The sequence below is a fragment of the Oncorhynchus tshawytscha genome, linkage group LG11 (assembly GCF_018296145.1).
Source record: "Oncorhynchus tshawytscha isolate Ot180627B linkage group LG11, Otsh_v2.0, whole genome shotgun sequence".
Lineage (NCBI taxonomy): Eukaryota > Metazoa > Chordata > Actinopteri > Salmoniformes > Salmonidae > Oncorhynchus > Oncorhynchus tshawytscha.
Window position 1 is genome coordinate 28,246,035 of NC_056439.1, and position 12,068 is coordinate 28,258,102.

At 41.3% G+C, this 12,068-nt stretch overlaps 2 protein-coding genes across 6 annotated transcripts in view; one reads left to right on the forward strand and one right to left on the reverse strand.

Annotated features, from left to right (window-relative positions):
- The window catches only part of LOC112261644 (prenyl (decaprenyl) diphosphate synthase, subunit 2), a 51,933-nt gene extending 51,244 nt beyond the window's left edge, over nt 1-689 (reverse strand). Inside the window, exon 1 of the mRNA XM_024437129.2 lies at nt 545-689. Coding sequence (XP_024292897.1) covers nt 545-606 — 62 coding nt within the window. The 5' untranslated portion in view covers nt 607-689. The remainder of the gene's footprint in view (nt 1-544) is intronic.
- Nucleotides 1-12,068, forward strand: part of sobpa (sine oculis binding protein homolog (Drosophila) a) — a 31,299-nt gene that overhangs the window by 342 nt on the left and 18,889 nt on the right. For 3 of the 5 annotated variants that reach the window (XM_024437122.2, XM_024437126.2, XM_024437123.2), the window contains exon 2: nt 8,630-8,701. The exons of the other annotated variants lie outside the window; for them this stretch is intronic. In XM_024437122.2, coding sequence (XP_024292890.1) covers nt 8,630-8,701 — 72 coding nt within the window. The remainder of the gene's footprint in view (nt 1-8,629; nt 8,702-12,068) is intronic. 5 annotated transcript variants of the gene reach the window in all.

Genomic DNA, 12,068 nt, shown 5'->3' on the forward strand with positions numbered 1-12,068 from the left:
GTGATTACGCATGGAAACAGAGCACTCATTAAAACGCGTGATATATGTGGATGCGTAAAGCGAGCATCCTCTCACATTTTAGAGCAGACCTGATTCATTGATGCAATTTATTGGATGAATAGCGAATAAGTTCAATGTCATATCAATTTTTGGGAATTAATTAAACCCATTCATAGTCCACAGCAGGTTGAATAAAAATGGATAGGGTAGAATGTCTTGCCATGCGTTATAATACAGCCTAGGCTACACCGTCTTTGTTGTTCCACATAGGCCTACCAGTAGCCCACATTTACTTTTTGGCAATGAATGGGAAAACATATTCTGGAGAATTAGGACCCCATTATAGTCATTTGTGTGGTTTTCCTTGGCCCACATGGTTCCATTGAAGTAAATGGTAAATCCAGTGCGTCAGTCAAGGCGTCAACAGTGCCACTATACTATTACTACCGCTACTCCCGCAGAAACAACACTGAGCGTAGCCTACGCATTTAAAATAAAACATCGCGAGGAGACTATCATGATCAATGAAAGGAAATTGACTTACTGCAAATTATTAACGCTAGACATCGTCTCTAGACGGCATCGTGAACTCAAGCCAAACGACATCTGTCCTTTCCAGCTGTGGACGAGCCGAAGCGCTAGAGGTGTGCGTCCAGATGTGTGTCTACAGACGCCGGACAAGATCACATTGTTTATCGTGCGTTATACTGTTCTGCATACATTATAAGCCTACCAAATGGTACACTTATGCATGCCATGTATTGATCTAAATATTTAACAGTAAGATAGATTTTCCTGCTGTGATGGAATTGTCGTACATTGTGGGAAAAAAACGTGAAGAGGGCATGGCATGCAGGGAACCTATCGCTGCTTTGTCTCAGGGTTTCATCATGTGTTCATTGTTTGTACACATTCTATGCCTGGGTTGAGAAAAATTATTTCCAGTACAGAATAATTCCCAACGCATATTCAGATATAGGCTTATTGTTAGAGTATGGGTTTTATTTTGTATATATTGATTTAGAGGAATTATGAACAAAGATTGTCAGAAAAGCCTACAGACGTTTTGGTGTGCATCATGTCTCTTCCCGTCTAAGAGGTGTGTGTACTGGGTTTCAGAGAAACACCCCTTTTTCTCTTGCTGTGAATTGTGTGGAGGCATGCTACATACAATATTTGGATTTGAATATTGGTCTCATACGTGCTACATTCATCCCTATTGCATTTAAGATGCCATATTTATTTATTGATTCATTTTAATTTCTACAAAATGAGTGGCATATCAACGTAAATTACGTGAGAACAACGTCAATTCAACTGTTGTGTGCCCAGTGGGAGACAATGGACCAACAAGCATTCTAAATGTGAATTATTTTGACAAGCACATAATGGTATTCTGTGGATTTGATTTTGTTTCTTTGTCTCCATCAATCAAATTATGAAATGCTGTCCAAGTGTTTAATTAATTTCATAGTGTCAGACAGACAAAGTTGTCTGCACTGTTGGGAAAATGACTCAATCGTCATATTCATTCTCTGAAGTGACTGACTTACATCAGTTGTAAAAAACTACTCAGAGCAAAGCTGCCATATCCTTCTGTTCCATCTCCTCGTCAATGAGCTTAGTTTAAAGCAATTAGCTTAGTTTAAAGTGTGGAAGGTGCCACATCTACAGTATAATTATCAGCATATGTAGAGAATTCTGGATGTCTCCGTACAACCAAATATAAGATTAACTGATTATCCTTCAACATTGAAGAACACAGTTCCAATTCAGAGCTGATGGTAGCCAGAAAACAGCAAAAGTCTACATCAAGTACAATGTACATCTTTCACTTACTACTGTGAATTCCAGTTCTATGTCAGCCTTAACAGATAAGTGATTATCAATGAAGTGGCAATAGAATTAGAGACTGATCCAATAGCATTCCTAGCCCGTTTGTGGCTATAGGATGTGCTGTAGTGTCAACAAGCTGTTCCTGACCATCAAGACTCTAATGGGGCCACAATTACAATTGGCTTTATGCTGACTGGGCTGCAGTAATTCCATCTGGAAAAACAAGGTTTAAACTTTGCACCTGGTACTAAATCAAATCTGACCCTGAAAGTGTTCATGGATTTGATTTTGTATGCCATTTACAGTGCATTCAGAAAGTATTCATACCCCTTGACTTATTCCACATTTTGTTGTGTTACAGCTTGAATTCAAAATTAATTATCTCATCCTCCTACACACAATGCAATAATGACAAAGTGGAAATCTGTTTTTAGAAAATTTATTGAAAATTAAATACAGAAATATCTAATTTACGTAAGTATTTATACACCAGAGTCAATACACGTTAGAATCACCTTTGGCAGCAATTACAGCTGTGAGTCTTTCTGGGTAAGTCTCTAAGGGCTTTGTACACCTTGATTGTACAATATTTGCACATTCTGTAAAAAATTCGCAAAGCTCTGAAAGTTGGTTGTTGATCATTACTGGACAGCCATTTTCAAGTCTTGCCATAGACTTTCAAGCTGATTTAAGTCAAAACTTGGTAAGAAATTCCAGTGTATATTTGGCCTTCTGTTTTAGGTTTTTGTCTTGCTGAAAGGTGAATTTGTCTCCCAGTGTCCGTTGGAAAGTACACTGAACCAGGTTTTCCTCTTGGATTTTGCCTGTGCTTAGATAATTTTTATCCTAAAAAACTCCTTAGTCCTTGCCGATGACAAGCGTACACATAACATGATGCAGCCACCACCAAGCTTGAAAATATGAAAAGTGGTACTCAGTGATGTGTTATGTTGGATTTGCCCCAAACATAACACTTTGTATTCAGGACTTAACGTTTATTTCTTTCCCACCTTCTTTTGCAGTTTAACTTTAGTGCCTTATTGCAAACAGGATGCATGTTTTGGAATATTTTTATCCTGTGCAGGGTTTCTTCTTTTCACTCTGTCATTTAGGTTAGTATTGTGGAGTAACTACAACGTTGTTGATCCAGCCTCTGTTTTCTTCTGTCACAGCCAATAAACTCTGTAACGGAAATTGAGTTAGGATGGACACCTGTACCTTTGTAGCGACTGGTAGTATTGATACACTCTACTCACTCTACTCAGCAAATTGAATGTAGTCTATCACAGTGCCATTCGTTTTGTCACCAAAGCCTCATATACTACCCACCACTGCGACCTGTATGCCCTCTTTGGCTGGCTCTCACTACATATTCGTCGCCAAACCCACTGGCTTCAGGTCCTCTACAGTGCCTTGCGAAAGTATTCGCCCCCCTTGAACTTTGCGACCTTTTGCCACATTTCAGGCTTCAAACATAAAGATATAAAACTGTATTTTTTTGTGAAGAATCAACAACAAGTGGGACACAATCATGAAGTGGAACGACATTTATTGGATATTTCAAACTTTTTTAACAAATCAAAAACTGAAAAATTGGGCATGCAAAATGATTCAGCCCCCTTAAGTTAATACTTTGTAGCGTCACCTTTTGCTGCGATTACATCTGTAAGTCGCTTGGGGTATGTCTCTATCAGTTTTGCACATCTAGAGACTGAATTTTTTTCCCATTCCTCCTTGCAAAACAGCTCGAGCTCAGTGAGGTTGGATGGAGAGCATTTGTGAACAGCAGTTTTCAGTTCTTTCCACAGATTCTCGATTGGATTCAGGTCTGGACTTTGACTTGGCCATTCTAACACCTGGATATGTTTATTTTTGAACCATTCCATTGTAGATTTTGCTTTATGTTTTGGATCATTGTCTTGTTGGAAGACAAATCTCCATCCCAGTCTCAGGTCTTTTGCAGACTCCATCAGGTTTTCTTCCAGAATGGTCCTGTATTTGGCTCCATCCATCTTCCCATCAATTTTAACCATCTTCCCTGTCCCTGCTGAAGAAAAGCAGGCCCAAACCATGATGCTGCCACCACCATGTTTGACAGTGGGGATGGTGTGTTCAGGGTGATGAGCTGTGTTGCTTTTACGCCAAACATAACGTTTTGCATTTTTCTACGGTTTGTTTAACCCATGTGTAACTCTGTGTTGTTGTTTTTGTTGCATTGCTTTGCTTTATCTTGGCCAGGTCGCAGTTGTGAATGAGAACTTGTTCTCAACTGGCCTACCTAGTTAAAAAAAGGTGAAATAAAAATAATACACCATCCAAAGTGTAAGTGTCTGTTTTTAAATTTTTACCCATCTACCAATAGGTGCCCTTCTTGCGAGGCATCGGAAAACCTCACTGGTCTTTGTGGTTGAATCTGTGTTTGAAATTCACTGCTCGATTGAGGGACCTTACAGATAATTGTGTGTGTGGGGTACAGAGATGAGGTAGTTATTCAAATATCATGTTAAACACTATTACTGCATACAGAGTGAGTCCATGCAACTTATTATGTGGCTTGTTAAGCACATTTTTACTCCTGAACTTATTCCGGCTTGCCGTAACGAAGGGGCTGAATACTTATTGACTCAAGACATTTCATCTTTTCATGTTTTATTATTTAATTTAAAATATATATATCTATATATACTGTATACAGTACCAGGCAAAAGTCTGGACACAGCTACTCATTTATTCAAGAGTTTTTGTTTATTTTTTACTATTTTCTACATTGTAGAATAATAGTGAAGACATCAACAATATGGAATAACACATATGCAATCATGTAGTAACCAAAAAAGTGTTAAACAATTTGTATTTATTTTATATTTGAGATTCTTCAAAGTAGCTACCCTTTGCCTTGATGATAGCTTTGCATACTCTTGGCATTCTCTCAACCAGCTTCATGAGGTATTTCAATGAACAGGTGTGCCTTGTTAAAAGTTAAGTCCATATTATGTCAAGAACAGCTCAAATAAGCAAAGAGAAATAACAGTCCCATCATTACTTTAAGACATCAACCTCAGTCAATGCGGAACATTTCAAGCACTTTGAAAGTTTATTCAAGTGCAGTCGCAAAAACCATAAAGCGCAATGATTAAACTGGCTCTCATGAGGATCGCCATAGGAAAGGAAGACCCAGAGTTACCTCTGCTGCAGAGGATAAGTTCATTAGAGTTATCAGCCTCAGAAATTTCAGCCCAAATAAATGCTTCACAGAGTTCCAGTAACAGACACATCTCAAAATCAACTGTTCCAAGGAGACTGCATGAATTAGGCCTTCATGGTCGATTGCTGCAACGGAACCACTACTAAAGCACACCAATAATAAGAAGAGACTTGCTTGGGCCAAGAGACACAAGCAATGGACATGAGACCGGTGGAAATCTGTCCTTTGGTCTGATGAATCCAGATTTGAGATTTTTGGTTCCAACCACTGTGAGATGCAGAGTAGGTGAATGGATGATCTCTGCATGTGTTGTTCCCACTATGAAGCATAGAGGAGGAGGTGTGAGGGTGTGTGGGCGCTTTGCTGGTGACACTGTCTGTGATTTATTTAGAATTTAATGCACACTTCACCAGCATGGCTACCACAGCATTCTGCAGCAATACGCCATCTCATCTGGTTTGAACTTAGTGGGACTATCATTTGTTTTTCAACAGTACAATGATCCAACACCTTCAGGCTGTGTAAGGGCTATTTGACCAAAAAGGAGAGTGATGGAGTGCTGCATCAGATGACCTGGCCCCCACAATCCCCTGACCTCAACCCAATTGAGATGGTTTGGGATGAGTTGGACCACCGAGTGAAGGAAAAGCAGCCAACAAGTGCTCAGCATATGTAGGAACTCCTTCAAGACTGTTGGAAAAGCATTCCAGGTGAAGCTGGTTAAGATAATGCCAAGAGTTTGCAAAGCTGTCATCAAGGCAAAGGGTGGCTACTTTGAAGAATCTAAAATATGGTTACTACATGATTCCATATGTGTTATTTCATAGTTTTGATGTCTTCAATATTATTCTACGGTGTAGAAAATAGTAAAAATAAAGAAAAAACGTTAAATGAGTAGCCACATCCACACTTTCGACTGGTACACTATATATAATTCAATTTTGACATTATGGGGTATTGTGTATAGGCCAGTGTCACAAAATCTCAATGTAATACATTTAAATTCATACTGTAACACAACAAAATGTGGAAAAAGTCAAGGGGGTGTGAATACTTTCTGAAGGCAATGTATGTCACAGTGTGACAAAATTGTTACTGCTAAACAAAGACTAATAAGACTAGCGGATACAGATGAAAAAGTAGCCCAAGTTCCATGTTTCCATAAGATACAGTATTTATCTCAAAAGCCACTATCTTAAACATTCTCTGCCAAACATGCTACAGGTTAACTCTCTCCCTTAACCATAAACTGAAGGCCTGTTTGCTACTTTAAACATTTTAACTTTTCGTTCTTTCTTTTCTCCCTCGTCTCTCGTCTGCTTGAAAAAGAAAGAAAGAAAAAAAAACACCACACAATGTGCCCTTGTGAGAGATCATACCTCAGAAAATCTAAGTCTGACAGTGTTTCCTTCATCTTGTGCTGCTTTAATGTGCACCATGGTAAAATAAGCTACAGTAAGTAATCAAGGAGATACTTGGTGGAATAGGGGATAGTGCAGGGTAAGAGCAGGGGAGAAAGGAATGTATACAGCAATAGGCTGCCTAAGCTGTAAAAACTGAAACCTGAGCGTCTGCACAGGATCACATATCAAGGAAGGTAGGGGGAAATGAAATCGGAGCAGTGGGAGAAAGTCTGGGCTAGGAGAGTGAAGGAGGGCCCACTCAATGAGACTTTTATTATGGTGTACTGTGACCTACTCTGGTTTCTGCTCAAGGTATCGGATTCCCCCTGCTCACCCCTACCTTTCACTTCTTGCTAACTGAAGGAAACAAGCTTTTGTATTAAAATAATATCATTATTCTAAACTGCTAAAGTTTTTCTGTTCAATGTTGAACATTGGCAGCAAGTCAGTGTTTCGCAGAGCTGTGATTGGGGTTGAATGGTGGTATTTTGCGACCATTTCTTATATTAAAGTTTGTTCATACTTCTGTTTCTACATTGATCACTTTTGATCTCTGTTGATTCAACTGATTAAGAGGTTGATGATTAGTTGAATCAGGTGTGTTAGTCCTGGGCTGAAACAAAGTCCTGTAGGACCAGGGTTGAAGGACACTCTGTAGGACAAGCCATAGAAGAGGCTTAGTACAGCCCAGAGAGTTTGCACATTTGTAATAAACAGTTGACTATCAGTGACCAGACAGCACCATAGCACTGCCTCCCTCCTCATCAAGCCTGTGTGCTGCTTTCATGACCTGCCATACAGATTGGGTTCCACTCACTTTACCACTCCCTCTTTCTGGAAGTGGCAGGGTGACAGAGGGGACAGGGAGCAAAGACGTGGGCAAACTTTCTTGAAGGACGGAGAGAGATAGACAGATGACCGTTGCTGGCTTTATACCCTTTCATTTTGTTTGAGTAATGTGATCCAGTCACATCTGAGTCAAACAAGCACTTAGTCAATGTTCTTCTGTAACATGTAAAAACCTCAGAAGTTGTTGAAAGAAGTAGCGCAGCCGAATCGAACCGAGACAATAGTAGGGACTACAAACTCTTTCATTGAACCTGTCTCAGGCAAACTTCAATTGACCTTTTGTGTTTGATGTCATGATTTCTTAGATTTTGTTTTCACGAACTATTGATGTGTTTATATCTTTTGATCTCCATGAGTATTGACATTGACTGGTGATGAAACTCAGACATTGTGTCTTGTCATGTTATGTTGTTGTGAGTGTAGTGACTAAGAAGTCTCAGTGAAGTGGTGGATATGCCTCTCAGCGTCCTTAGTGACACCCAGTGCCTGGAATATTCAACTGCTCTAGAGGGGCAGAAGGCAAACATTTTTCTAAGGACGGCTGATTTGGACTTATTTTAGATTTGGTATTTTAAGACAGGGTTTCCCAAACTCAGTCCTAGGGGGTGGTTAAGACATTGAAATTTGGAGCTATTGGAATTTGAACATGTACATTGTGTAATTTACAGATGGTCCCTAACTAGCCCCATAGGGATATTCAAAGTCAACCCAAATTTACCACAGGCATTACCATCGGGTCTCGTGCAGCTGCACTCCGATTTGATGTTGGGGTAACTCACCTCACCCTGAACCAATGTGTTGGACCAACTGATTGTAATGAATAACCTCACTTAAGGGTCCGGTCATCCCTGCTAAAGACCGGCAGTAATATCAATGGATACTTAGGCAACTTTTGAAAAGCAATTCATCGGTTAGGGCATAGATTACAAATGTCATAATGAAAACAAAATTATTATTGATTTGACATAATGTTCACTTTAGTAGATGTGGTATGAATATATACATGATCGGCATGTGAAGCAGCTAGCCCAGTCTTGTCTCAGTCTGTTCTTGGTGTAAGATATACATTTATCAGTGCTTGTATTTCTAAAATATTGCCTTTTTTCTTTGGCTAAATGTTACTTGTATGTCATGCCTTGTGATTCCACGTCTGCAGTTTTTGATTCCGAGCTGATGTTATAACTGATGTTGATTACGCTTTCATGTAATGAAATTACCTCCCTGATCCAGTGGTATTGACAGGGCAGCCCGTAATTGACAATTAAATGCTTGATTGAGTACTATTTGATTGACAGTTCAATGCCAGAATGTAATGAAATGACTCGTGTCTCATCAGGTTCGGGCTGAGCGGGCCCACCCATGGGCAGGCAAGGCGGGTGATCTCCATGGCAACCCGCCCTACTCCATGGTGAGCCCCCTTGTCCGTGCGAGACAATAGTGCTACTCTGAGCCATATATATATGTATTTATTTATTTATTTATTTATTTTTATTTCACCTTTATTTAACCAGGTAGGCTACTTGAGAACAAGTTCTCATTTGCAACTGACACCTGGCCAAGATAAAACAAAGCAGTTCGACACATACAACAACACAGAGTTACACATGGAATAAAAAAACATACAGTCAAAAATACAGTAGAAAAATCTATATACAGTGTGTGCAAATTAAGTAGGATGAGAGAGGTAAGGCAATAAATAGGCCATGGTGGCGAAGTAATTACAATATAGCAATTAAACACTGGAATGGTAAGGTGTGCAGAAAATGAATGTGCAAGTAGAGAATATTGGGGTGCAAAGGAGCAATACAAATAAATAAATACAGTATGGGGATGAGGCAGATTGGATGGGCTATTTACAGATGAACTATGTACAGGTGCAGTGATCTGTGAGCTGCTCTGACAGCTGGTGCCTAAAGCTAGTGAGGGAGGTAAGAGTCTCCAGCTTCAGAGATTTTTGCAGTTTGTTCCAGTCATGTGCAGCAGAGAACTGGAAGGAGAGGCAGCCAAAGGAAGAATTGGCTTTGGGGATGACAAGTGAGATATACCTGCTGGAGCGCGTGCTACGGCTGGGTGCTGCTATGGTGACCAGTGAGCTGAGATAAGGCGGGGCTTTACCTAGCAGAGACTTGTAGATGACCTGGAGCCAGTGGGTTTGGCGACGAGTATGAAGCGAGGGCCAGCCAACTAGAGCATACAGGTTGCAGTGGTGGGTAGTATATGGGGCTTTGGTAACAAAACGGATGGCACTGTGATAGACTGCATCCAATTTGTTGCGTAGAGTGTTGGAGGCTATTTTGTAAATGACATCACCGAAGTCGAGGATCGGTTGGATGGTCAGTTTTACGAGGGTAGCATGAGCATTGGCAGCATGAGTGAAGCATGACTGAAGGATGCTTTGTTGCGAAATAGGAAGCCGATTCTAGATTTAATTTTGGATTGGAGATGTGAGTCTGGAAGGAGAGTTTACAGTCTAACCAGACACCTAGGTATCTGTAGTTGTCCACATATTCTAAGTCAGAACCGTCCAGAGTAGTGATACTGGACGGGCGGGCAGGTGCGGGCAGCAAACGGTTGAAGAGCATGCATTTAGTTTTACTTGCATTTAAGAGCAGTTGGAGGCCATGGAAGGAGAGTTGTATAGCATTGAAGCTCATCTGGAGGTTAGTTCACACAGTGTCCAAAGAAGGGCCAGAGGTATACAGAATACAGTATACAGTGTCATCTGCGTAGAGGTGGATCAAAGAATCACCAGCAGCGAGAGCGACATCATTGATGTATACAGAGAAGAGAGTCGGCCCGAGAATTGAACCCTGTGGCACCCCCATAGAGACTGCCAGAGGTCCGGACAACAAGCCCTCCAATTTGACATACTGAACTCTATCGGAGAAGTAGTTGGTGAACCAAGCGAGGCAATCATTTGAGAACCCAAGACTGTTGAGTCTGCCAATAAGAATGTTGTGATTGACAGAGTCGAAAGCCCTAGCCAGGTCGATGAATACGGCTGCACAGTAATGCCTCTTATCGATGGCGGTCATGATATTGTTTAGGACCTTGAGCGTGGCTGAGATGCACCCATGAGCAGCTCTGAAACCAGATTGCATAGCGGAGAAGGTACGGTGAGATTCGAAATGGTCGGTAATCTGTTTGTTAACTTGGCTTTCGAAGACCCTAGAAAGGCAGGGTAGAATAGATATAGGTCTGTAGCAATTTGGGTCTAGAGTGTCTCCCCATTTGAAGAGGGGAATGACCGTGGCAGCTTTCCAATCTATTATGGGAATCTCAGACGATACGAAAAAGAGGTTGAACAGGCTAGTATTAGGGGTTGCAACTATTTCGTCAGATCATTTTAGAAAGAGAGGGTCCAGATTGTCTAGACCGGCTGATTTGTAGGGGTCCAGATCAGCGATATGGATTTGGGTGAAGGAGAAGTGGGGAAGGTTTGGGCAAATTGCTGTGGGAAGCACAGAGCTGTTGAGCGGGGTAGAGGTAGCCAGGTGAAAAGCATGGCCAGCCGTAGAAAAATGCTTATTGAAATTCTCAATTATTGTGGATTATCGGTAGTGACAGTGTTTCCTAGCCCCAGTGCAGTGGGCAGCTGGGAGGAAGTGCTCTTATTCTCCATGGACTTTACAGTGTCCCAGGACTTTTTTGAGTTTGTACTACAGGATGCAAATTTCTGTTTGAAAAAGTTAGCCTTTGCTTTCCTAACTGCCTGTGTATATTGGTTCCTAACTACCCTGAAAAGTTGCGTATCACGGGGGATATTCGATGCTAATGCACAGTACGCCACAGGATGTTTTTGTGCTGATCAAGGGCAGACAGGTCTGGAGTGAACCAAGGGCTATATCTATTCCTGGTTCTAAATTTTTTGAACGGAGCATGCTTATTTAAGATGGTGAGGAAGACACTTTTAAAGAATAACCAGGCATCCTCTACTGACGGGATGAGGTCAATGGCATTCCAGGATACCCCGGCCAGGTCGATTAGAAAGGCCTGTTCGCTGAAGTGTTTTAGGGAGTGTTTGACAGTGATGAGGGGTGGCCGTTTGACCGCAGACCCATTACGGATGCAGGCAATGAGGTAGTGATTGCTGAGATCTTGGTTGAAAACAGCAGAGGTGTATTTGGAGGGCGAGTTAGTTAGGATGATATCTATGAGGTTGCCCGTGTTTACCGATTTGGTGTTGTACCTGGTAGTTTCATTGATAATTTGTGTGAGATTGAGGGCATCAAGCTTAGATTGTAGGAAGGCCGTTTTTTAAAACCTTTTTTTAACTAGGCAAGTCAGTTAAGAACAAATTCTTATTTTCAATGACGGCCTAGGAAAAGTGGGTTAACTGCCTTGTTCAGGGGCAGAACGACAGATTTGTACCTTGTCGGCTCAGGGATTCAATCTTGCAACCTTGCGGGGTGTTAAGCATGTCCCAGTTTAGGTCACCTAGCAGCACGAGCTCATAAGATAGATGGGGGAAATCAATTCGCATATGGTGTCCAGGACACAGCTGGGGGCAGAGGGGGGTCTATAACAAGCGGCAACAGTGAGAGACTTATTTCTGGAAAGGTGGATTTTTAAAAGTAGAAGCTCAAACTGTTTGGGCACACACCACTACAGTATGACAGAACTCTGCAGGCTAACTCTGCCCCCTTTGGCAGTTCTATCTTGACGGAAAATGTTGTAGGAAATTTCCGAATTTTTGGTGGCCTTCCTAAGCCAGGATTCAGACACGGCTAGGACATCAGGGTTGGAGGAGTGTGCTAAAGCAGTGAATAAAACAA